The following is a 25,280-nucleotide window of genomic DNA, read 5'->3' on the forward strand; positions in this document are numbered from 1 at the left end:
ATTTTTCTTGCATCCTTAAAACATTTTCTCAGAGTAACATGTGGTAACCACTAGTTTGGGGATAACTTATCTGTTGGGAGTCAGATGGGGTCTATATTTAGGAATAATGATGAGGGGCGCCTGGGTGGCGCAGTCGGTTAAGCGTCCGACTTCAGCCAGGTCACGATCTCGCGGTCCGTGAGTTCGAGCCCCGCGTCGGGCTCTGGGCTGATGGCTCGGAGCCTGGAGCCTGTTTCCGATTCTGTGTCTCCCTCTCTCTCTGCCCCTCCCCCGTTCATGCTCTGTCTCTCTCTGCCCCAAAAAATAAAATTAAAAAAAGTTGAAAAAAAAAAAAATTAAAAAAAAAAAAAGAATAATAATGAAAAGCGGTAAACTTGGGTGTGGACCATTTTCTATTCTGTCTGATTGTAATAGATGGTTGTATAATAATTTCTCTCGATAATTTAACCTTCCTACTCTGACTTAACAGATGCACGAAGGAGAGAGAGTGAGAAGTCTCTAGAAAATGAAACACTCAATAAGGAGGAAGACTGTCACTCTCCAACTTCTAAGCCTCCCAAACCTGAACAACCTCTAAAGGTAATGCCAGCCCCTCCACCAAAGGAGAATGCTTGGGTGAAGCGAAGTTCTAACCCTCCTGCTCGATCTCAGAGCTCAGACACAGAGCAGCAGTCCCCTACAAGGTGAGTCCGCTTAGAAGCATAGCAGCTGCTTAGCTGTAGAATCTTAAACATTGTGATACCATGGTAGAACGTGCCCTGGATGGGGTATCTGGGCAGCCCAGTCAGTTGAGCCACTGACACTTGGATTCATTTCAGGGATTTTAAAAAATTATAAAGAAAAAGAAAGTGCCTTACATAGCAGCTTTTAAGTTACGCTCTTTGCTCTCAATTCAAATTCAGTGGTGTGCTGGAGCTGGCTCATTAAAGCTAATTGTTCAGCTTTCTAGAGTTTTGATAACTGGTTGGCATCACTTTGGCTGCTTGAAACCTGCAACCTGGTCATCAGAACCTGCTGCAACCACATTTGGCAGCGTGGCTTTGGGGGGTCGATTCACTTCCCTAAGTCTTAGGATCCTCATGTGTAAAATAGAGAATTGTATTCACCTTGTGTGATCGTGATGATTCTACAGGACATGGTACTTAGTGAGTGTTCATATAATTGCTTTCATTGTTGTCTTTTCTATACTTTAATGTTCCACAATGTTAAGTCTGTATTTTTGGTTCTCTGTAAAGCTTACTACTTTATAAGTTTCTTACCGGTTCTTTCCCTAAGACTGATAAACTTGATTACATGTTTTCCTTCTAGTGGTGGGGGGAAAGTAGTTCCGGCTCAACCATCTGAGGAAGGACCAGCAAGGAAAGGTAAGACCAAAAGGAAGTTGGTTTTTCACATAGATAAGAGGCCTAAATAAAAAGCCTATAAAGATAAAGGAGTCCCTAAATAATTGAACTTAAGTGTAATTTTGCACCTGTTTTTGTATTAAAGGTTCTTAGATTATCTGCCTTTTCTTGCCAGTAGAGGGCAAAAGTGGTCTCTTTGGAAAAAGCATGGAGTCCTGCCCTTTCCTGGTAGAACATTTCTTTGAAAGGGGAAAAAAAGAATTGGAAGGAAATTAACATGCTCAGTCCAGATTAGAAATGTCACCATCTGCAAGGCCAAGGTCACTACAACAGCGTCATAGTCCTTATTTCCAGTTTGCTCTTCGTGATGGCATAACCCTGAAGTGGAATTTTTTAGTGGGTCTTATTTGGGGGCGAAAGGAATGTGGAAAGAAGGGTTTAGGAGAGAAATCTGGGTTGGGGTGAGGTTGAGTTTCCCTCAGTGCACATGGGCACACTTTTCTGCAGCTGAAGGGATACTTAGGAGAGGGACAGTACTTAATATTTTACTTGCCTTCAATTTATTTTTGCATCTTCACACAAACAGATGAAAGCAAAGTAGATGGGGTGAGTGTCCCAAAAGGCCAAAGTGGGAACTCCAGCCGTGGTCCAGGAGACGGAGGGAACAAAGACCACTGGAAGGAGTCAGATAGGTATGGGTGTTCTCTCTTGTCATTTGTAATCTTTCATCTGATGCTGGATACATGTGTCCCTGTAGTTAAGAAGTTCTTGGTTCTCCAAGTGTTGCCATATCTCCTATGGTAAACAAAGGAAAGTCAACCAGTGTGGACAGTTAACAGTTCCAAGAATCTGGAAGCAAAATGTCCAGATAGCAAGCACTGTTGGCTGGAGGGGCCTGTTCAGTGCCTCCCACCTGCTTGTGGGTGTTGTGAGAGTCCTCTCCTAAAGACATGGTTTTACACTTACATCTCTGCAGGAAAGATGGCAAAAAGGATCAAGACTCCCGATCTGCACCTGAGCCAAAGAAACCTGAAGAAAATCCAGCTTCCGTAAGTGTTAGATGCTAATAGATTTCCCTCAGCTCACGTTTGCCATTGAACTCCTTTATGCTTGGGGCTGGAATCCGAGTGGTTGGAAATTGTCAATCAGGCATCGTTGCTTGTTTGAAATTGTAAAAGAAACTTAGTTTTTTCCAGTTTTCTGCCTTGCAGTCTCACTACTCTTACTCCCTCTCCAAGATAAAAGGAGGTGGAGGTCTCCTGTAAGAACACCTGGGCCTCTGGCCTAGCCTCCCTAGCTACTCCTGGCCAGCGTAAAATGCTAATGAACAAGGAGGTGGGCCTGACCTGGCCCCTCCCTTTTGCCCAAGTATCATTGTCCTGTTTCTTGGGTTTTGTTGTGCGAGTTCAAGGCTTTGGTGATTTTCTCACTCGTCTATTCCAGAAGTTCAGTTCTGCAAGCAAGTATGCTGCTCTCTCCGTTGATGGCGAAGATGAGAACGAGGGAGAAGATTACACCGAATAGACCTCTGCATCCTGTGCTTTCTCCTAGTCTCTCCACCCTGGAACATTCGAGAGCAAATGAAACCTCTATCCAGACAATAAAACTCACCATCTCCTGGAGACCTTTCTTAACTTTTTTTTAAAAAAACAAAAAACAAAAAAACAAAATGAAATGAAATCCTTTTGCATGCTGCTGCAGCCTTTAAAGTATTGAACTAACTGGAGAATCGCCAATGTAGCCAGAGAGAAAGAGACGTACAGCTTTTAATGGAAAAGTTGTGCATTTTTACGACACATGCAGTTGCCTGTGTGATTAGTGCCTGGGGGCCTCCATTTAGCAAAAGGGCAGTGACAGTGATGCAGTGTCTGGATCTGGTTGGGCAGTAGGACAGGTTTAAGGAAGAGTGAGAGTTCTACCTTTTCATTCTTAATATCCTATTGTGGCACATATGAATTCTCAAACATTACCTGAATAAATTTTCCATCCTCGGAAAGGTAGGCTTAGTCTCTCAAGTTGTTTTTTAGTCTCCAGGAGGCTGCCAGCCCCTCTTAATTCTGAGTTACTGGGGCCAGCCTAGGGGGAATTCCTTCATTTTTACCCCCCAGGGGGGTAGTGGAGAGTGAGTCTATAGGCCACAAAAGAATAGGGACTGCTCGGTGACCAAAATAAGTGGGAAAAGTTGTGGTTTGAAAAGAAGCTGTGGGGAGGTGATGGATTATTTTGCACCAGTAATAAGGGGAAATGGTATGACCTCCAGTAAACACCAAGTGGTTACTTCCTGGAGCAGGAAGCACTTACGGGTCATGGGAATTCCCAAGTCTTGTATGTCCTGGTTTTGCCCTTCCTTAAACGCCATCCTTCCTGAAAGTTCACATTCATCTACATTCTGCTGAAATCTTGAAGCTTTAAAAATGTAGACTCTTGTCCTGGGCTTCTGATCTTAATGCTACTTTTTGCTGTCACCTCCCAGAAAGCAGCTTCTATTTAAATCACATACCTGATCTAGGCATTCTAGACCCGCCCCAGGGAGCAGAAGCTAATGAGGAATCACTGCTTTTCTCAAGCAAATCTTGGTTCCTTCATGTCTTTTGACTCTCACTCCTTCCCTCCATTCCTGCTCCTACTTCTTTGACTCCTTTTACACCTCAGAAGATTCTAGAATTAATGGTCTTAGGTGGTGAGTGAGGGTGGATAAGTAGGGTCAAATTGTGAGCCGTTCTTATGACCTTGATTGGGGCTTTTTTTTGTTTTTACAAGTTTCCTTCTCTCCATTGAAATCCCACACCAATGTTTGGATTGATGATGTGGCCTCAACCAATGTGTGGTTTTTTGGTGGGTTTGTGTTTCTTTGTTGTTTTGTTTTTGTTTTAGCTTCCCTTGAGAGAATAAATGATAATGGAGAGAACTGTGTGACAAGGTCCTGGTTTCTCTTGCAACACAATAGCTTACCTTGCCTGCTTTTATGTGCACCTTTGTACCGTCAGCCTGGTAGACGGCATCCTTCGGGGTGATCTCAGTCTCTCGTTCACAAGCCCTTCACCCATCGGTCCTAGATTAGACCCTGTCTGGCCACGCAGACCTGTTGGTTTAGGAGTGCTGCAGCAGTGGGCATAATGAATGAATCGTTTAGCCAGTGGACATAAAGAGGCTTACCAAGTGAAGTAACTAAATAATTGGCTTGGATTGGCCAGTAGCCAGGAAGTGGCTTTTAGAGATACCCAAGGCTGAAAGGGGTTTGTTTTTGGGGTTTGTTTGGTTGGGGTTTTTTTGTTTTTTGGTTTTTTTTGGTTGAAAAAAACAAATCATTTGCTGTAGATGAAAAGGTAGGGTTTGCCCTCTACAGGTCTACTTCCAAATAGTTGTCTCCAAAAAAGCTGTTTTTTTTTTTTTTTTTCCCCATTCCCCTCTCCTGCCCCCGTTATAACAGAAACGGGTTATGTCCCGCTCCTTAATACGTGTAAAATTTGTACAAAATATCTTCTATGAAAATGATTTGTAATCTGTAGACTTAATACCTGGGAGATGTCTTGAGATGTAAAATCCCATCCTTTGGGTTGTGGGGTTTTTTTTGTTTGTTTGTTTTCTCCAAATAAATCTGATCTTTAAAGTTCACTTCAATGCTGAAATTCTTTTGACCATATACTCCACTCCTGTGCCTTTACAGGCTCCCCACCCCTGTCTCCGAAGTCCTCTGGGCATTAGATACTGTCCTGGGCTAGGGGTGGGGTTACCAGGGGAATCTTTACTGAGGCCCAAGAACTGGGAATTAGCATCCACTCCCCTCCAGCATTTTTGCCTGGTGGTAACTAATATTTGAAAGTACCTGCAGTCCATTCCCTACTTCATGGCCTGGAGGCCGTGCCTCCACCCTCCACTCAGCAGTCTGCAGAGGCACTGCCTCCACATTCCGTGCTACATGGCACAGGCAGGCTGGGTTCTTGTTGATGAGCTGGTCTGGGTTACAACGGAGGCCCCAGATGCAGTGGGAAATTTCCAAATGGCTAGAGATGGGCTATTCCGTGTTGCAAGGCAGGAAAGAGGTTAGGACCGTGGCAGAGAATCCTTAAGGTCACGATGGGGTGAAGCAGAGAAAGCCCAGGAAAGCTCAGTCAACAATTTGGGGGAAGATTGGGCGGGGGGGGGGTTGCCGGCACGGGAGTCCAGCTACACAAGTGGCTTTCCTAGGCCCATCGCAGCAACTGCAGTTGTGGTTCTTGCCGGTGCACTGATCTCTTCAGATGTGGAGGGGTAAGAGGCTCAGCATGCTGTGCTGACTCAGCTTTCCGTGTGGGAAAGGAAGCTTTTAGGTGGGAAGGAAACAGGCCGCTGCCCAGGCTGCCTGTGGAACCCACCTCCACTGCCCGCATCGGTCTGCCACTTTCTCCAAGCCCTCATTTCCAGCCACTCGCCAGAGGCTGGGTAAATGACGATGGAAAGGAGACTAGGGGCGCCTGGGTGGCCCAGTCCGGCTTTCGGCTCAGGTCATGATCTCATGGTTTGTGGGGTGGAGCACAGAGCCTGCTTGGGATTCTCTCCTCTCTCTGCCCCTCCCCAGCTGGCACGCTCTCTCCCTCCTCTCCCCACCTCAAAAAATAATACGAGTGGGAAAGGCTAACTTCAGAGAGATTCATGTTGGTTGGGCACAGGAAGGGTAAAGAAGGAGCTCCCTGTACTGTGTCCCAAGAGGGTACTCGAAATCCAAGGGAAAGGTAGGCGCTGGTACAACCCCCATCTTCAGAAGTAGATCCCAGGACCGGTGCGCCCTGTCAACCTACCGTAAATCAGAAGGGTACAGGTATAGCATCCGACTTTACAAGGGTCACTTCTAGGCTGCTCGGATCCTGAGTTAAGTCCACGTAGCTTAGCTTCTCCTAAACAGAATCAAGCACCAGGCTCTGGATCCCAAGGCAATGAGGGTCCCAGTTAGTGCCAAAGGCGTCCCCTAAAGTGCTAAGCAAGCTCACAGCATCTGGTTTCTCAGGAAGTGGGAGAGCTACACATCTGCTCCTGGGAAGCATTATTTCTCAAATAAAACCTTGTCTCCTGGCAACCGTCATAGCCCCCAGGGCCACAAGTGAAGGGGGGACTCGACTTCCCTCACCCTCCCGCCTCCCCAGAAAGGAGTTTGGAAGAGGCGAGCTGTGCTGCTCCACACCCAGCTGCAGCAACCTCCCGGTTGGACAATACACCCTCTGTCCTCTGTCCTGGCCAGCAGATCCGCCTCTGGAGTGAGCTCTGCCCCTTCCCCCGCTCTTCCTGGTTCCCAGGGCCCAAACCCTCCACTCAAATCCTCCTGACCCAGTGCTCTCCCCGCCAGGATAGCCCATGCCCCTCAAAGCCCTCCCACCCCAAGGATCTGAGCACACTCAGTCGCAGGCATGGGATCGCCCCAGACCTTGGAAGAGGGGGTCCAGCCTTCGGTCCCAAGATGGGCTGCCCTCTGCATAGTCAAGGTAAGAAAACCTGCATGGAGGGAGGGGTCAGAAGGGGTCATGATACTGTTCCTGAAATGCTGTTTCACCTTTGCTAACATCATCCTGTCTTCCTTCTCCCTTTCCCCTCCCTTCTGAAGCTTCTGTTGCTCTGAACTGGTAGTCAGGATGTCTGGCTGGCTCCATATGCCACCCGTGTTCACAGCACTCCCAGCAAGCCACCTCCTGTGGATAATTTTTCACTCTCAACCTTCCTCATCAGCTTCCCTCCTCCAGCCCCCTCAGCCCCCTGGTCCCCAGGTTGACAGCAGGAATCAAGTCTGAGCTGAAAGTTCAGCTGCCCATCTTATGACTCTCCCAGTTCCTTGAAACCTCAAAAGTTCCGTAGGGACAACCACACCAGCACGAGTGTGAGGCTGAAGCCCTGCCTACCTCTCTGGGATCCAATCAGGTGCCTCTTCTCTGAGCACCAGTCTCTCCTTGGTACCTTTAAACATTAGAACTTGGGGTATCTGGCTAGCTCAGTAGGAACAGCATGCAACTCTTGATCTCAAGGTAGTGAGTTCAAGCCCTACACGGGGTGTAGAGATTACTTAAAAAAAAAAAAAAAATAGAACCTACTAACCCCCTTCGGCAGGCATCCCAGGCACCCAGCCAAAGACCCTAATGAACTCTGGAAAGGACACGATTTTTAAAAAACTAGCTAAGACTCCGAAGAAACGAGCAAATTTTCATGCCTCATGTGTCTCGGTTACATAATCAAATCTTACCAAAATACACACAATGACCTTCAACCCTGCCCCCTTCCCGCTAGCCTCTGATCCCGGTCACTCTCCTTGGGGCTTACCCAAAACTCCTGCCTCTCCCCTCCTCCCAGTGCCTCCCCACCTCTTCCCTCCTGCACCCCATTCCAACCCCCCAGCCCTCCCTCCAGCTCCCAGCAGTTCCCACTGCTCTAACCTCTGAGATTGAGACGACCTACTGGACACCAACTCAGCCAAGAGCAGTAAGCTCTAGGCTCCCCAGTCCCAGCCACACCCACCCCTTCCAAATGCCAGTCTCTGAGGGATCGCATTGTCACCATGCCTCTCCCCCCAGCTGCCAGATTGGAATCAGAACCAGACTTCCCAGCCTTTGCCAAAGGCAAGATGAGCAGAGACGACCCAGTTGGGAGCTGAGACAGGGAGGGACAGAGGGCTTTGCAGCTGGTTGTACTGGCTGCCTTGAGCAGGCACTGGACATTGAGCCCTGGGCACTGGCTTCTCAGAATCCACACCCCCAACACACACCAGTTTTCATCATGGAAAATTCAGTGGGGAGGGTGAGGGAGGGCAGGAGGGAGTTCCAGTAAGTACTCAGTACTAGAGAACACCGGTGAATCTGAGAATGGGAGTAGATTCAGTTTCTGAAAAGACATCCCTTCCCTCTATCTTCCCCTCCAGGGTGACCCAACTCAAATCACCCCCAGGGCCCATTAGTTTCTAACCAGTATCAGATCCTGACCCTGGAAAAGAAGGGAATGAGATTAGACCACAGACTGAATGAACTTCCATCTCCACTGGGAAACCTGTGACTTGAGTTATATAGGAGGAGGGAGGACTTTCTTTATAAGCAGAGTCAGGGAGTGGGAATGACGGTCCAGGTCCAGTTCCAAAGCAGAGCGATGGATGATGGGCTGACTGGAGCTGCTTAGGGGGTGGGAGCTTGCACTTGATGTGGAGGTCCTCAGCTTCGAGTCCTTTGGAGACAATAGGTGGCCTAGACGTCTCCCCTGTGGCAGAGGACTAGGGAAGGGTGTCCAGCGACTGGGGACACAGGGGGCAGCAGGTATCTTTGTCTGAATCTGGCGCCCCTTGAGTAGGTGGGTCCTGACTTTGGGGTCAGGCTCAATCCCAAATACTCCCCGCGGAGGGGGCGGATGAGAGGCTGTTTCTAACGCCTTCTGGACCCATGGCCGCTTTTCTTCTACGTCTGTCTGGTTCCTGTGTTTTGTTTTGCTTCTTGCTGTGTCCTGCCGGCTAGTCTCCCCGGGGCTCGGAGAGTTTCTCGGCTCTGCGTCCTGCGCGTCCGCCTCCTCACACTCTCCCCATCCCGGTCTCTTCCTGTCCCCGAGCGCCCCTCCGCCAGTCTCCGCGTCCCTCCTCGCCCCGGGGAGCGTGGGCCCGCAGGAGAAGGTGGGGACGACGAGAGGGAGAAGGAGGAGGCCGAGGGGCGGGGAGCGGGGGAACGTGGGGATTGGAGCCGGGAAGGAGGGAGGAGAGCAGCGCGGGAGGGAGCGAGGGCGGGCGCGGGGCGCGGCGGGCGCAGGAGGGAGCCCGGGCGAGCGCGGCGCCCGCTCCCGCCTCCTCCGCCTCCTCCGCGGCCGCTCGGCGCGGGCCCGGCAGGATGGGCCGGTCCGGGGGCTCCCCCTGCTGCTGCCCCGCCCCGGCGCGCCCCCGCCCCGCCGGGCGCCCCCCGCAGGTGAGTGGCCGCGCGGCGCGGGGCGGGAGGGCGGCGGCCTGTGCGTCACGGCGGCCGGGCGGGGCCGGGGCCGGTCGCCAGGGGGCGCGGGGCCGCCCGGAGGCTCTGGGGCGCGGGGCGGCCGCCGGGGTGGGGGGCGGTGGGGGACTGGGGCTGGGGCCGGGGCCGGGGGCCGCGGGAAGCCGGGAAAGGGAGCAGGGGGCGGGGCGGGGCCCGCGGTCACACGGCCGTCCCGCCCTCGCGCGTCTCCGGCGCACTCGCCGCCACGGGGCGCACGTTGCCCCCACACGCGGGGCCCCGGACCCGGGTGGGAACTGCCGGCCCGACCCCAGGAGCGTGCGTCGCGAGGGTTTTCTTTTTCTACTTCACTTCTGGGACACTGAGGCCCATTTCAATTTTCCAGCCCCACTCGTCCGCCCCCCTTCTGCTTCTCCCCTCAATTCTCTAGATCCCTCAGGGCACACTCATATATCCCGCCTCTCCCTCTCTCCTTCTCCGGGCCTCACCCCTCCTCCGCGGCTGGGCTCCCAGCCTCTCATCCAACCACAGCTATTTTCCAGGAAGGGGGAGTGTGGGTGGAGGGGTTTCTCCAAACAAACCCAAGGCTTCGGAGTGAGAGGGGGCCAGGCTGGGGGAGAGACTGACAGGCTCTGGAATGTTCCAGGCAGGAGTAGGGTGAGGGTCCTACCGGGGTCTGGCCATGCCTTCCCAGCCCTGCTCTGGTGAGTGCCTTTTCCTCTCAACCCTGTTTCCCCCCTCTCCATCTCACTACAGAGGTGCCCCCCACAGAGTGGGGAGAGACTCAAAGGCATTCTTCCCTGGCCACCCAACACGGGTTAATGAGTCCCCCACGAAGGAACTACCAGGTGAGGGGACTTTTCAGCCCCTGTGGAGGCAGCAGGTGTAGAAAGAAGCATGCTGAAGGGGCATGAAGGGGCAGAGAAAAGGCACCCCAACCCACACACCCACCATAGTGCTTCTCCTACAGCAAGGCTCTGAACTGGACCAGGCCAGGCCCAGTTGCCCACACTGGCCAGGGGCCTGGAATGTCCTGGGACCCAGCCAGGGTTGGTGGGATAGGAGTGGGTTGCAGAGCCAGTGCCCCCTCTCCAGTTACACGCTAGGGGCCCAAGCCTGGCCACGGAGATACCTCCCTCTGGCCAAGGTACCCCGGGGACAGACTTCCTGACTTGGAAGGAGAATTAAATCTTCAAGGGCAAAGCCTCAGGCCAGGCCCATGCCAGGCAAGTCCAAAGAAGTGTCCTGAGTGGGCTCTCCTAAGGGGGCTCATCCCAGAGAAGGCAGGATTAGACCAGTCCCTTGGGCCTGAAGGAGGGAGAGGGAGGTCTAAGGACCAAGTGGGAGAAGGCTGAGCACCGGTACATTCAGTAAATACCATGCAAATGAGGGGAGGCATATTTGCGCGTTCTTTCAAGTGACAGCTCCAGCCAGTCAAAGGGCTGCTGTCCAAGGCTTGGGGCTGAGGACCCCTGGCCCTTAACCCCATTTATTTTTGGAAGATTACTGCCCCCCCACACCCCCCACTTCCAAGGCTCCAGTCCACCTCCTTCCCTTGACTCTTGGGACAGGAAGTTGGCCATGTTCCCAGGAGGGAGGTAGGAGGCCCACAGAGGGGGGTGGAGTATGTGTTGGGAGGGGGGGGGGAGGGGGCCCTGTCCAGTCCTTAGGACCTGGGACAGCTGCTGAGGAAGGAGAGCAGAGCTAGGAGAGCCATGAAGGTAGTACTCAGGCTTTGGGGGGCAGGGGGCATAGGGCCCAGCCCTAGGGTCTGGGTGAAGGGCCTACACAGCAGGGCTGGAAAGAGGGGCCAGGGACTGGGAGGTCTAGCACGAACAAGCCATGGAATGGGGGAACAGAGGGGATGACTGTCAGAAGCAGAGCGGGTGGGGTGCTCTCAGGAGAAGAGCCTCAAATGCCTTGGGCTGGAGCAGGAGAATGGCTCACTCCTGTGGGCAGAACAATCTTGTGGCTGGAAGCAGGCCTTCCAGTGCGTATGGGGGTGGCAGGAGAGAAGCAGTGAATGCTTTCCTTTTCCTATACTTCACAACCAGTGAAACTGAGGCAGGAAGCTGGCTCTCAGTCCTATTTTCCCCGGCCCCTCAGGATGCACCCTGATTCTGAGCTGGCTGGGGTAGTGATTCCCAGCTTCCCCTTCCTCCCCACCAGAAGTCCCCTGAGAACCTGAGAGTTCAGGCTGGGAGACTGGCCTGGCCTGGCCTGGGACACAGTGTTCCCCACTGGCCCTTGAGCCCTGCAGGAGACCTAAATTCCCACCCTGCCCCCACCCCACTCCACTGGGGGCTGGATCTCAGGATCCTGGCTCATCCCTGGATAGGGTGGATCCCCCGGGCAAGGGGCAGCTCCACAGCAAGGGGCTGGGGGGCAAAAGATCCTGGGCTGACACTCCCAGCAGGGTAGATCCTGGGAATCTGATCTCCTGGCCTCCCCCACATCCTCCCTCCCCCCCCCCCCCCCCCACTTCCTGGAGCAGCGACCTGCCCCTTTCCCGCCTGCACTCCCCTCCACTTCCAGGGCCGGGCTTCTCCTCACACCAGCCAGACAGCCTACCCTCCACCCAGGGGAAGCGGCTGCCTCCGCCAGGCCGCTTCCAGGAAGCCCCGGGCCGGGCCCCAGCATTGTTCAGGCCCGCAGTCGGCACCCCAGCCAGCTGCCCGGACATCATGAAGTCCAGCGGCCCCGTGGAGAGGCTGCTCAGAGCCCTGGGGAGGAGGGACAGCAGCCGGGCCACCAGCAGGGTAGGAGTGCCCGCTGGCTGGGCAGAGGAGGGGCAGGGGTGGAGGGGTGGGCAGTGGGGGAGGGGACCAGGACTCAGGCCAGAACCTTTTCCCCTTGCCCCGAATCCCCTCACTACTATGCCCCTTTGGAATAGCCAGAGCTGTGGTGTGAGCAGCAGAAGTTTGGATTAAAGCAGAACCTGGTGTTCACTTTCCCTCCTCCAACTTCCCTGCTCTAATTCAGGCCAACCCTGGGGATCCTGGCCCCCTAAACCTGCATTCAGGTATACTTCATTGTAGGACTTTTCCAGGTACTACCGGGGAGCCCCGGGGCAGGGCCGAGATCAGGCCCCTTCCCTGAGCTCAGAAGTTTGGGAGAAATGGGGTGGAGGTGGCGAAGGGAGAGGGGTGGCCAGGTCTCAGAAGTGCTTTAGACACTGGGACTTTCCCCTGACATCATCAGTGCATGCCGTTAATGTCAGAATGCACCCGAGTTTCCTGACGGGTCCAGCAAGGCTGGCCCATAAGAGTTCAGGTTGGGTTTAATCCAGGTTCTTGGGGGACAGCCAAGAGACCAAAAGTGCTGCCTGGGTCCCCAGGATGGGGGCCCTGGATGCCTATGACTCCATTTCCCCATATTTTATCAGCCATACCCCAAAAGAAGCAGCTCAGGGCAACATGAGATAATATTATGGGGGGGGGGGGGAGCTTGAACACTTGAGGGAAGAGAAAAATGGGTAGAAGGGAGAGGAGGCATATGGACAGAAGATGAGTGGAGTGAACCCACAGTGGAGGGAGGGGGATGAGGGCCATAACGGGGCATCCCTGCCTCACTGCACTCTGGGTGGGGAGAGGCCCAAGAGGGCATCTAGCCCACCCCTTCCCCCATTCCATGCTGGAATCCCACTTGAACCTCAAGTGACAGGGTGCTCACTACATCCAGAAGTAGCAAGGCAGCTGAACATTTCCCCCAATGTCGTGCCTCTGTCTGCCTGTCTCTCCAGCATTACCACCCCCTCCTTACACAATTGCTGCCTGCCGCCTCAATGCACAATGAGTAAACATGTTGTTCTGACAGTAGGGGGAGGAGGGCATGTCAGCTGTCTGGAGCACGGGGACAGCGGGAGCCAGGGGAGTAGGACTGGCTCAGGCCACTCCCCGCCAGGTCAGTCTGGGTGCTGCGTGACTGACATTCTACGTTCATTTCTGGACCCCCTCCTGCTCACTCTCCACAGGGACCTCCATCTGGGGAAGGCAAAATGGGAGGAGAAATGGAGAACCCTCATAGAAGAAAGTCAGAGAGCACCCCCCCACCTCCCAGATCAGGAGGAAAGCTCTAGCACCTGGTGTGGCAGTGACCGCGAGGGTTTCACACACCATACGAGGGTCCCGAGTGACCCGCAGAGAGGAGGTGACCCGTCTGGGGTGATGCAAGGGGGCAGATTCCACACACCATCAAGGACAGGCCCCATAAAAGCCAAGAAACAGCTGTGACCAAGTGTGTCTTAGGAGTTTAGGGGCTTTATCAGGATGGAGGAGAAAGAAACCAGGGTAGTGCTAAGAACCCAGCTAGTCCCAGAGATGGGTCCACTGAGAACTGACACCTCTGCCTGTGTGTCCTTCCGTCCCTAGCCTAGGAAAGCCGAGCCACACAGCTTCCGGGAGAAGGTCTTCCGGAAGAAACCACCAGTCTGTGCAGTGTGTAAGGTGACCATCGATGGAACTGGCGTCTCATGCAGAGGTGAGGTGCCTGTCCTGTGACCCTGAGAGCCTCTAACCCAGCACCATTGTGTGCACAACTCCAGCGGGTAGACTCACAAAGAGTTCAAACCGTAATGTGCATGCTGCCCCCTGGACAGCATGGGAACCAAGAGGGTGTCCGTCACGGGGAGCTGCCTCCCCTCCAAACAGCCCTTGTCCCCATGACGGACACTCCCGCCCCAACCCAGGAGACCCAGTCCTCTCCATTGCCTCCCCAGTGGACCTGTGATGGGGACTTCCCTCCCTCCCCCCTCACCCTCAGTCACCCTGGAACATTAGCCCTTGCCCCCTCCCTCCCTGGCCTGAGCGTACTACCCCGCTGCCTGACACTTCCCTTGAACTCTGCCCTGCTCCCCCATTCCATCTCAACAGTCTTGGAAATCCCAGGATCTGGTTCCAGGGCCTGGGGAGATGGGGGAGGGCTACCCCAGTATGTGCCTGCTAACCCCTCTCTTCTCCCCACCATCCCTCTCTAGTTTGCAAGGTGGCAACACACAGAAAATGTGAAGCAAAGGTGGGTACTTGACTGGGGGAGGAGGACTAGAGTCTCTTCCTCTGAAACAGGCTTCTCCAGCCACATCGGCATCAACCGCAGCCCCTCTCATCATGGGGGAACCCCTGCCGGAGTGGGAGAGGGTGCTGTACTGGGCCCTTTAAGAACCACCCTACTCCACCCCCTGGAGGGCTGGCCCAGGCGGGTGGACAGGAGACAGGGTTTGTCTTGGTGCTGTGCCCAGGCTGCAGCTGGCGAGAGGATGGGGGTGGGGAAGAGGAGGAGAATGAGGACGAGGAAGGGTGGGGTGGGTGGGTGGGGGAGCAGGATTTCAAAGACTGGGTAGCCGGATGGGCTGTGCCTTCCCTCTGGGGAAGGGTCCTCAGGATGCCTGGGTGGGTCTCGTCCTGGGCCCTGGAAAGGCCGGGCGGAAGGTACAAGCTGTAGATAGCACCACTGTCCACTGGGGACCTGAGGCAGCCCCATCTCTGAGGAGGTTCCCTCATCCTCCTCCTGCAGTGCGGGGGGTCCCAGGGCCTTGGAGTTGGCCTGGGGGAGCTGTGTGCCCAGGGGCGGGGTCTCCCGGTGAAAGAGGCCAGTGTCCGTCCCTGGCCATGGCCTGCCTACATGGCTCTATATATAACTCCTGCCCCGCAGCTGGATGAATGGGGGTCTGTGTGGGCAGGGGGCTGGGAGCCAAGAGCAACAAGTGGGGGGCCTAGGGGTGGGGGACCAGAGAGGCCAGAGGGGAGGCTCCCTTAAATAGAGGAACCTCAGCTGGAGTGTGTGCCCATCTGCTGACAGCCCCTCTACCTTCTTGCTGAAGCTGAGGGGTAGCCCCATCGTCAAGCCCAGGAGACCCCATTTCAGCAGGAGCTCAGCCCCTCACTCGGGTCTCCTTCCAGGTGACTTCGTCCTGTCAGGCTTTGCCTCCGGCGGAGCTGGTGAGTGTGCTCTGAGATGGGGTGGGAGTGGCAAGGAACCTGGCTGAGGTGTCCAAAGGTCTGGTGGCCACAGAGAGGGCCCCCAGGAGGTTAGCTTGAATGGACTGCTGTGGGTGCCGGTCATCCTGAGGGAAAGGAAAAAAATGAGCCCTCTGATCTTCTTGCCCTTGGCCCTGCTGGGGGTTAGGACTCCTCTCCCTTGGCCCGGTGCAGCCCCCACAGGAAGCCCGGCGTGCCCTTTCCACCATCCCCAGGCGCAGACTGGTCCCTACCCCCGCCCTAACCGCCCCCTTTTCCTCCTCCGTCTCCCTCTAGCGGAGAAACACGGCCCCCGTGAGGCGCATAGAGCACCTGGTAAGTGATGCTGGCGGAGGGGGCGGAAGCAGGTAGCTCTGGGAGTACGGACCCAGGTATCTTACGAAAGTTCACGGGACTCTGGAGCGGGGAGCCTAGAGTGGGGGGCACCCAAAGAGATGTGCACCGTCTCATCTCGTCCACCAGGGATCCACCAAGTCTCTAAACCACTCAAAGCAGCGCAACACTCTGCCCAGGTAAGTGAGGGCGCCGGGGTGGTCCCATACCTCAACCCGGCGCAGCGCCGCACCGCACCCCCCCCAGCAAAGCTCTCCTAGGCAGCCCCCCCAACCCGCCCCCGAGCGGCCCCACCTACCCTCGGGACCCCGAGGCCTCGCCCTCCCCTCCCATCTGCCCCCGGAGCCTCGCCCTCGTGCCTGACGCAGGCTTTGCCCCCTCCCCAGGAGCTTCAGCCTGGACCCGCTTATGGAGCGCCGCTGGGACTTGGACCTCACTTACGTGACGGAGCGGATCCTGGCTGCCGCCTTCCCCGCGCGGCCCGACGAGCAGCGACACCGGGGACACCTGCGCGAGCTGGCTCACGTGCTGCAATCCAAGCACCGCGACAAGTACCTGGTGAGGGCGGGGCCTTCCGCAGTCAGCCAATGAGAGGACTGGGAGGCCCAGATGGGCGGAGCTGCTGCCTGACGACAAACTCACGGAGGCGCGGGCCTAGGGGGCGGGGCCTCGGGGCCGCCGGAGCCGATAGGGAACGCCCCCGCTGGGCGGTCGTAGCTAGGCCGGGCCTTAGCGCCGTCCTCGTTTGGGAGAAAGACTGCTTAGGGTCGCAGCAGGGGACCGCGCCTCGCCACCCGCTGCCCAAGGTCACTTCCGTCTAAAGTGCCCTCTTTACTTGCAGCTCTTCAACCTTTCAGAGAAAAGACATGACCTGACCCGCCTAAACCCCAAGGTAGGAGGGGATTAAAGCCATTAAACTCAACTCCCACCCCAACAAGCCCCCAGCTCCTCCTTATTAATAGTAGCAGTTGGCACCTTCCCAGGTGACTTCTTACTTGAGACACTCCAAAGCATGGTGCAGCGGGTATCAACCCCATTGTACCCATGAGGAAAGTGTTGAGCCTGTCGTGGACAACCAACAGTCTCTTGACTTTGGTTGGCCCCCACCGACCCCTACACCTGGTCCCTTTTCCATCCCCACCCATGTCTCTTTGCTTGTGGCCCCCACCCTCAGTTGTACCCCTGCGCCCCCCCCAGGTCCAGGACTTCGGTTGGCCTGAGCTGCATGCGCCCCCCCTGGACAAGCTGTGTTCCATCTGCAAAGCCATGGAGACGTGGCTCAGTGCTGACCCACAGCACGTGGTTGTACTGTACTGCAAGGTGAGCTGGGACCTGGGGTTCACAGGGCCGGGGTGACCTCAGCTTGAGGCCTCAGCAGGCCCTGCATCCCTATCTTTCTACCCTCAGGGGAGCAAGGGCAAGCTCGGGGTCATCGTCTCTGCCTACATGCACTACAGCAAGATCTCTGCAGGGTGAGACTCCCTGACCCCTGACTGGCCCCTCCCCAGTGACCTGCCTCCCCCAGTTGGCCGAGATGATCCCTTCTCCCTGGAGCCCGCCTCTGTGTTGGGAGAGCCATTTACCATAAACTTGGCCTTTCCACCTCCTTTTTCTCGCTTGTACCTCCTCCACCATTCCCAGCAGAGGATTTTTGTCAGTTTCCTAGGGCTGCTGTAACAAAGTATCACAAACTAAGTGGCAACAACATAAATGTGTTGTCTCAGCTCTGGAGGCTGGGAGTCTAAAATCCAAGTGTCAGCAGCTCTGCACTCCCGTGGAGACTCTGGGTAGAGCCCTGCCTTGCCTCTTTCTAGCTTCTGGTGGTGACCAGCAGTCCCTGGTGTTCCTTAGCCTGCAGCTGCGTCACTCCACTCTCTGCCTTGGTCGTCACATGGCTTTCTTCCTGTGTGTGTGTCTGTCTGTCTGTCTCTTCTCTCCTTCTAAGGACACCAATCATATTGGATTAAGGGCTCATTCCTCCTCCAGTATAACATCTTAACTAATTCCATCTGCAGCGACCCTATTTCCAAATAAGATCACATTCAGAGGTACATATCTTTTGGGGAGCCAAAAACCCAACCTATAGCATGGTCTTATTTCCCCATTTTACAGAGGAGGAAACTAAAACTCAGGGAGCACTTGCCTGAGGCCCAACAACTAGTAAAGTGACTGTCTGTGGGGTTTCTAGTCCTCTTCACCACCACTCTGGGCTTCCTCTAGCCTTGGGGGGGATCACACATCTCCTCCCTATCCTGGGGCTTAGGGTTGAGAGGCCAGCTTGGATACCAGCCCCTAATCCCCCACGCTGGTCCTGCTGTCCCCAGGGCGGACCAGGCATTGGCTACGCTTACCATGAGGAAGTTCTGTGAGGACAAGGTGGCCGCGGAGCTGCAGCCCTCCCAGCGCCGGTGAGCAGCCTGGGTAGGGATGGGTTGGAGGAGCAGGCTCCCTCCATGGCTGCCAAGGCCGAGATTCTCTCGCTCATACAGCATACCTTAATGGAGCGCCTTCTGTGTACCAGGCACTGTCAGGTGCTGAGAATTCAGAACAAACACGGTCCTTGCTCTCATGGAGCTTGTGGTAAAGAGAGACTTGCAGGACAGTCAGAACCCATCTCTGTGACGGGAAGCAGAGATCTGGGGGAAGAGCATTCTAGCCAGAGGGGCCAGCAAGTACAAACCTTTGGGACAGCAAGAAGGATTGAGGTTAGATGCAAGGAAGAACTTTCTCGTGAGCTGGAAGATGTGAGGGAAGTGCTAAGAAGGGCAGGCTTTCCAAGTGGGGGGGAGGCGGGTGGCGGTGAGCATAGCTGAAATGATACAAAGGGGCCTCCAGAGGAAGGGGCTTATGTTCTGACACACCCCCTGCCAGATATATCAGCTACTTCAGCGGCCTCCTGTCCGGCTCCATCAGAATGAACAGCAGCCCTCTCTTCCTGCACTACGTGCTTGTGCCCGTGCTGCCAGCCTTTGAACCTGGCACAGGTGAGTCTGCCTGGGGTGTGCTCCACAAGGAGGGCCGTCCCCACCCCCTCCATTCAGCAAGCCCCACATGCCTTCTCCTTCCTGTCCCTCCAGGCTTCCAGCCCTTCCTCAAGATCTACCAGTCCATGCAGCTTGTCTACACATCTGGAATCTAGTGAGTGCTCTCTTCCCAGGCCCCTGCTCCCCGCATTCCTGTTCCTCCAGCCTCCCCAGACACAGGGTCCTCCGGTTCCTGCCACTGCACCTAAAAACGTTGGCCATCATGGAATCCATTTTACAGTTGGAGAGGCTGATGTTCAGGCTAAAGGTCTCTGGCTCAGGGCTCGGACTCCAATCTCCCAAGTCCCTCCTGACTCTTCATAGCTCCCCACCCCAGCCCGAGTGCCTCTGACTCAGCCTGTGCCTCGTCCTTCCTTCCTCAGTCACATTGCAGGCCCTGGGCCGCAACAGCTCTGCATCAGCCTGGAGCCAGCCCTCCTCCTCAAAGGCGATGTCATGGTGAGGGGACCATCCTGGGAAGGGGCAGGGGTGCAAGGGGTGGTGGTGTATCCTGCCTGCTGCACAGTCTCTGGGGACTCATCAATTCAAGGCAGATTGGAGGGTGGAAAGCTAGTCCCCTAGATGGGGGAGGGGCCACCTTGAGGTTGAGGCCCCAGGCAGAGCTGCGGCCAGACAGTCCCCAGGGTGGAAGCACAGAGGAGACGCAAGTGGACAGGAGGGCCTGACCCCTAGTCTCCCTTCCCTCATCCAGGTGACCTGCTATCACAAGGGTGGCCGGGGGACAGACCGGACCCTCGTGTTCCGAGTCCAGTTCCACACATGCACCATCCACGGACCACGGCTCACCTTCCCCAAGGACCAGCTGGACGAGGCCTGGGCTGGTGAGTTGGAGACGGATGTGGGGGCTGGAGCCCAGGTGAGGGTGGGCAGGGGCCCGGCTCCTCACGGCCACTCCCCGCAGATGAGAGGTTCCCCTTCCAAGCCTCGGTGGAGTTCGTCTTCTCCTCCAGCCCTGAAAAGATCAAAGGTAAGAGCCAAGCCTTCGGTCAGGGCTAAAGGCTGTCTGTCCGTTTTCTCAACACCTGGGCGGCCCGTTCCACAGGCAACACCCCACGGAACGACCCCTCGGTCTCTGTTGACTACAACACGGCAGAGCCTGCCGTGCGCTGGGACTCCTACGAGAACTTCAATCAGCACCACGAGGACAGCGTGGACGGTGTGTGGGGCAGGCCCAGGGGCGGTGGGAGGTGGAGGTTTGAGGGGCACACTCCTTCCTCCCAGGCAGATCCCCCTCCCGAGGGACACCCCTGAAGTGGAGTCCCCTGCACTGTTCCCTCTCTTTGACTCCCTCTCTCTCCTTTCTTCCTGCTTGCCCTCCCTCCCTGGTCCTGTCCCCACTCAGGCTCCCCGACACACACCCGGGGACCCCTGGATGGCAGTCCTTACGCCCAGGTGCAGCGGGCCCCCCGCCAGAGCCCACCGGCGCCCTCTCCAGAGCCACCTCCACCCCCCATGCTCTCTGTCAGCAGCGACTCCGGCCATTCGTCCACACTGACCACGGAGCCGGCTGCCGAGTCCCCTGGCCGGCCACCCCCAACGGCTGCGGAACGACAGGAGCTAGACCGCCTCCTGGGAGGCTGTGGAGTGGCCGGTGGGGGCCGGGGAGCCGGGCGCGAGACGGCCATCCTGGATGACGAAGAGCAGCCGCCCGTGGGCGGAGGCCCCCACCTCGGAGTGTATTCAGGCCACAGACCCAGCCTCAGCCGCCACTGCTCCTGCCGCCAGGGCTACCGGGAGCCCTGCGGGGTCCCCAATGGGGGCTACTACCGGCCAGAGGGAACCCTGGACAGGCGGCGGCTGGCCTATGGGGGCTACGAGGGGCACCCCCAGGGCTACGCCGAGGCCTCTGTGGAGAAGAGGCGTCTCTGCCGATCCCTGTCTGAGGGGCCGTATCCCTACCCCCCTGAGCTGGGGAAACCAGCCAACGGGGACTTCGGCTACCGTTCCCCAGGCTACCGGGAGGTGGTGATCGTGGAGGACCCTGGGATGCCTGCCCTGTGCTCCTGCCCCACCTGTGAGGAGAAGCTGGCGCTGCCCACTGCAGCCCTATATGGGCTGAGGCTGGAGAGGGAGGCTGGAGAGGGGTGGGCGGGCGAGGCTGGCAAGGCTCTCCTGCACCCGGTGCGGTCCGGGCACCCACTGCCCCTGCTGGTGCCTGCCTGCGGGCATCACCACACCCCAATGCCCGACTACAGCTGCCTGAAGCCACCCAAGGCAGGCGAGGAAGGGCATGAGGGCTGCTCCTACGCCCTGTGCCCTGAAGGCAGGTATGGGCATCCAGGGTATCCTGCCCTGGTGACATATGGCTATGGAGGAGCCGTTCCCAGTTACTGCCCAGCATACGGCCGGGTGCCTCATAGCTGTGGCTCTTCAGGTGAGGGCAGAGGGTATTCCAGTTCCGGTGCCCACTCCCCACGGGCTGGCTCCATTTCCCCGGGCAGCCCGCCCTACCCACAATCCAGGAAGCTGAGCTACGAGATCCCTGCAGAGGAGGGAGGGGACAGGTACCCCATGCCTGGGCACCTGGCCCCCGCAGGAGCCTTGGCATCTACAGGTGAGGGCATTGGGGTGGGGAGTGCCCGGGGAAGAGGAGGGTTCTGGAAGATGGAAGGTGGGGGAAGGTGCAGAATGAGAAAGAGCTAAGCCAGACAAAAGGGACTTTTCCGGCTCACGGCCCCTTCTCCCACCTTCCCTACAGAATCACCTGAGCCAGCATCCTGGAGGGAGGGCCCCAGCGGGCACAGCACCCTGCCTCGGTCTCCCTGTGATGCTCAGTGCAGTGCCTCTTCTGAGCTGTCTGGTCCCTCCACGCCCCTGCACACCAGCAGCCCAGTCCAGGGCAAGGAAAGGTATACAGAGGGGCCGGGGCTGTTCAGGCACTGAAGCTGGGGGTGGGGGCAGCTCACACGGGGGCTCCGCAGCCCTACCAATGTACTGACCACCTGCCCGCCCTCCCAAACTGCAGCACCCGACGGCAGGACACCACGTGCCCCACCTTGGTGCCCACTCAGAGACTAAGTCCTGGCGAGGCTTTGCCGTCCGTTCCCCAGGGAAGCGCTGAAAAGGCTCCTGAGCTGCCAGCGAGAAGCGGGCTTGAGCTTCCAGCCCCTGGCCCCTTCTCCCCCACCTCCCCGCCCAGCTCACCCAAGGACTGGCCTCAGGAGAAGAGCCCGGGGAGCCGCTCAGACAGCGCCAGTCCGAGGGGCCCTGTGCCCACCACACTGCCTGGCCTCCGCCATGCCCCCTGGCAGGGACTTCGAGACCCTCCAGATAGCCCGGATGGGTCCCCCCTCACCCCTGTGCCTACCCAGATGCCTTGGCTTGTGGCCAGCCCAGAGCCGCCTCAGAGCTCACCCACGCCTGCCTTCCCCCTGGCTGCATCCTATGACGTCAACGGCCCCACCCAGCCCCCACTTCCCGAGAAACGCCATTTGCTGGGACCTGGGCAACAGCCAGGACCCTGGGGCCCAGAGCAGGCATCACCACCAGCCAGAGGCACCAGTCACCATGTCACCTTTGCACCTCTGCTCCCGGATAATGTCCCCCAACCCCCAGGTATAAAGGCCTTGGGGAAGGTGGGGCCCCCTTGGGAGAACCCTGTCTGCCAAGGAGGGGCATGGCACGGGCACTGGGAAGCACTGGGCCAAGCTCGGTCCCTCCCTGTCCTAGAGCCCCCTATGCAAGAGAGCCAGAGCAATGTCAAGTTCGTCCAGGATACATCCAAGTTCTGGTACAAACCACACCTGTCCCGTGACCAAGGTGAGAAGGCAGCCTGCCCCACCCCTCCCGTTTTATAGCCCCTCTGGGGCTCTGTCTTGGCTTAAGAACCCATCCTTCCAGTTAACACCCTTGGTGCCTCCTCCCTGTCTCAGCAGGTTTACCCCAGGCAGTCTCTCACTAGCAGGTGGTTCTGGGCTCTGGGCCCACGGAGGTTTCAACTCAACACTGTCAATACCCTTTTAACTCTGAAGTTCCATCCCCAGGTGCCCCAAAACACCACGGCTGTTAGGGTGAAAGGCCTAGGGAGCTTGGGTAGCAGAGGTAGAGAGGGGCTACTTGGGGCTCAATCCACCACTGTGAAAACTTCTCCCACCTCCCCCCAGCCATTGCTCTGCTGAAGGACAAGGACCCTGGGGCCTTCCTGATCAGGGACAGTCATTCATTCCAAGGAGCCTACGGGCTGGCCCTCAAAGTGGCCACACCTCCACCCAGCGCCCAACCCTGGAAAGGTAAAGAATGCCCACACCTGGGGGAGAAGGGGAGTGGAGTCGGGGGGAGGCACCAGAGACAAGACAAGGCAGGGTAGGCCATGCCACTTCTTGGTGGGGAGAGGCAAGAAGTGACCTCTCCGGCGCTGGAAAGAATCCCAGCACAGGAGAAAACCGGAATCTGGAATCTGATAAAGTCTATTTCTTCTCTCCTCTCCACCCGGCCTCCTCCCCTCCCCTCAGGGGACCCCTTGGAACAGCTGGTCCGTCATTTTCTCATTGAGACTGGGCCCAAAGGGGTGAAGATCAAAGGCTGTCCCAGTGAGCCCTACTTTGGTGAGGCACAGGGGCCAAGGGGGTCTCAGGAGGGTGGAGGGAGACCTGGGGAGGGGGGGATACCTGTGGGCACCTCAGGGCTTCTGTCACCTCCCCCTGCAGGCAGCCTGTCGGCCCTGGTGTCCCAGCACTCCATCTCCCCACTGTCCCTGCCCTGCTGCCTGCGCATCCCCAGCAAAGGTGGGTGCTTGTGATCTGCCTTCCCGCCTCTCCTCACCCGCTGCAGCCCAAGGCAGCGTCCCCAGGTCCTGGCTCCCAGCCTGCCTTCCCTTTGGACAACAGAGTTCTCCAGCTCCTAGGGAACGTGACTCCCTGCTGACCTTCCCTGTTGGCCCTCATTGCCCCCAGATCCTCTAGAGGAGACTCCAGAGACCCCAGTGCCGGCCAACATGAGCACGGCAGCCGACCTCCTACGTCAGGGTGCCGGTAGGACCTCTCCCTCCCTTCTCTCCCTGGGTGCAAAGTGGGGTCCTACGTGTGCAGGCACGGGGCACTGAAAGGCCCTGAGGTGGGTGGGCCCCTATATTTGCAGTGGGGGTGGGAAAAGGGGTCCTCAGTCTAGGACCTCAAATTCATGAACATGAAAATCTTTGGAGGGAGGCTTGTTAGAATGCAGATTGTCAGGCCTCTTTCGAGCATTTCCGACTGTAGATCTGGCAGAGTCGCAGAATCTGCCTTTTTAACAAGTGACCTGGATTCTAACGAATTTTGAGCAGCACTAGCTGGGGAAGGCGCAAGAAAGAGCTGGCGGTGTGGGGCGATAGGGGAAGACAGACCTGGGTGCTGGCAGAGCCGGCGCTCCCCTCCAGCCCTCTCTTGCCCTTATAGCCTGCAGCGTGCTCTACCTGACCTCAGTGGAGACAGAGTCACTGACGGGCCCCCAAGCGGTGGCCCGGGCCAGCTCTGCAGCTCTGAGCTGCAGCCCCCGGCCAACCCCAGCCATCGTGCACTTCAAGGTCTCAGCCCAGGGCATTACGCTGACGGACAACCAAAGGAAGTGAGTGTGTGCGCCCAGCCCCTGGGGGACCCTAGGGACCCCCGGTTCCGGTTGTGACTTTCCCCACGATCCTCCTTGCAGGCTCTTCTTTCGCCGCCATTATCCAGTGAACAGCATCACCTTCTGCAGCACTGATCCTCAGGACCGGAGGTGAGCCTCCCTCTCGACCCTTTCTTTGCTCCCGTAACTCCACGTTCCCGTCGGGTTCCCCCAGACCAGAAAGTCCCCTGCCCCAGCCCTCCTCCTCCGGTAGCCAGACCCTGGGTGCATTCCGTCACGGTTCTTCTTTTTCTGCAGATGGACCAACCCCGACGGGACCACCTCCAAGTAAGCCTCCCCACGGGTGCATCTCTTCCCTCCCTGGGACAGAGGCGCTGCCTTCCTCCCCACCCCTGGCTTTGCAGTCCTTTGTGGAAGGCATGCTGAGCCCCCTCCCCACACTGCCTCTGTGCCCCTAGGATCTTTGGTTTCGTGGCCAAGAAGCCGGGAAGTCCCTGGGAGAACGTGTGTCACCTCTTTGCAGAGCTTGACCCAGATCAGCCTGCTGGCGCCATTGTCACCTTCATCACCAAAGTCCTACTGGGTCAGAGAAAGTGAAGGAAGGCCACAAGCTCAGAGCCCACTTCAACACCGCGCACCTCTCAGCACCCCACAGTCCTCACTTCCCCTGGCCTGGGCCGGGGAGACCCAGGAGCCAGCCCCTCCCTTAGGAATGGGGAGTGGGCATCAGCCTGGGACACTGCTCTCCTTCCCTGCCCCCAGCCTGCTAAGCCAAGTGGATGGGCCTGTGAGATGACCTTGCACGTGAGCAGATGGCAGAGATGGGTGTGTGAAGGGTGAGGAGGCATGAGCGGTTGAGCCCTGGAGGGGATCTGGACAGCCCCACCTGCACAAGAAGAGAACATCAGCCCAGAGGGGAAAGCGGGCCTGCCAGCTCCACCCAGCTGCAGGTCCCAGCCTGGCAGGGAGAGGGGGAAGAGGTGTGGGGAGCAAGGCACGCCCTCCTCCGCCTCCCCCCCTGAGCAGAGAGATCAGAGTGGGATCACATGAAAAGGGGGGGGGGAAGAGTCTATTTTTGTCTAATAAAGAAATTCTATAACATTTACTCAGAATTGGAGTTGTACCTTGTTC

The 25,280-nt window shown here is 57.0% G+C and overlaps 2 protein-coding genes across 7 annotated transcripts in view; both read left to right on the forward strand.

Annotated features, from left to right (window-relative positions):
* EIF4B (eukaryotic translation initiation factor 4B) overlaps positions 1-4,958 on the forward strand; it is a 30,296-nt gene extending 25,338 nt beyond the window's left edge. For both annotated transcript variants that reach the window (XM_060657507.2, XM_060657508.2), the window contains exons 11-15: positions 470-683; positions 1,309-1,364; positions 1,930-2,035; positions 2,320-2,392; positions 2,787-4,958. In XM_060657507.2, coding sequence (XP_060513490.1) covers positions 470-683; positions 1,309-1,364; positions 1,930-2,035; positions 2,320-2,392; positions 2,787-2,867 — 530 coding nt within the window. In that variant the 3' untranslated portion in view covers positions 2,868-4,958. The remainder of the gene's footprint in view (positions 1-469; positions 684-1,308; positions 1,365-1,929; positions 2,036-2,319; positions 2,393-2,786) is intronic.
* Positions 4,959-6,569: 1,611 nt separating this feature from the next.
* TNS2 (tensin 2) lies at positions 6,570-25,254 on the forward strand. 5 transcript variants are annotated; one of them, XM_060657503.3, is made up of 30 exons: positions 9,143-9,238; positions 11,792-12,015; positions 13,627-13,735; positions 14,232-14,269; positions 15,154-15,192; positions 15,508-15,546; positions 15,694-15,743; positions 15,951-16,122; positions 16,406-16,456; positions 16,762-16,884; positions 16,972-17,036; positions 17,889-17,972; positions 18,436-18,548; positions 18,642-18,702; positions 18,971-19,046; positions 19,300-19,429; positions 19,510-19,575; positions 19,651-19,764; positions 19,951-21,162; positions 21,307-21,457; positions 21,574-22,163; positions 22,278-22,367; positions 22,712-22,837; positions 23,060-23,152; positions 23,255-23,332; positions 23,501-23,578; positions 23,981-24,149; positions 24,231-24,299; positions 24,447-24,476; positions 24,608-25,254. In XM_060657503.3, the coding sequence occupies exons 2-30, from the start codon at positions 11,941-11,943 to the stop codon at positions 24,744-24,746; spliced, it is 4,230 nt and encodes a 1,409-aa protein (XP_060513486.1). In that variant the 5' UTR covers positions 9,143-9,238; positions 11,792-11,940; the 3' UTR covers positions 24,747-25,254. The 5 variants fall into 5 exon arrangements, with proteins under 5 accessions (XP_060513487.1, XP_060513485.1, XP_060513486.1 ...); XM_060657504.3 differs by lacking the exons at positions 9,143-9,238; positions 11,792-12,015 and adding an exon at positions 6,570-6,799; XM_060657502.3 differs by lacking the exon at positions 11,792-12,015 and having other exon boundaries at positions 9,067-9,238.
* Positions 25,255-25,280: the final 26 nt, after the last annotated feature.

This window comes from Panthera onca, chromosome B4 (genome assembly GCF_046562875.1).
Source record: "Panthera onca isolate mPanOnc1 chromosome B4, mPanOnc1 haplotype 2, whole genome shotgun sequence".
NCBI classification, from domain to species: domain Eukaryota; kingdom Metazoa; phylum Chordata; class Mammalia; order Carnivora; family Felidae; genus Panthera; species Panthera onca.

What these genes read in the sequence shown, in the direction of transcription:
- TNS2 (XM_060657504.3), top strand. Translation starts at nt 6,725, where the DNA reads ATGGGATCGCCCCAGACCTTGGAAGAGGGGGTCCAGCCTTCGGTCCCA. An exon ending in TGGTTGTACTGTACTGCAAG is followed by an intron (nt 16,885 to 16,971) that starts GTGAGCTGGGAC and finishes TTCTACCCTCAG; the next exon opens with GGGAGCAAGGGCAAGCTCGG. An exon ending in CAGCGCCCAACCCTGGAAAG is followed by an intron (nt 22,838 to 23,059) that starts GTAAAGAATGCC and finishes CCCTCCCCTCAG; the next exon opens with GGGACCCCTTGGAACAGCTG.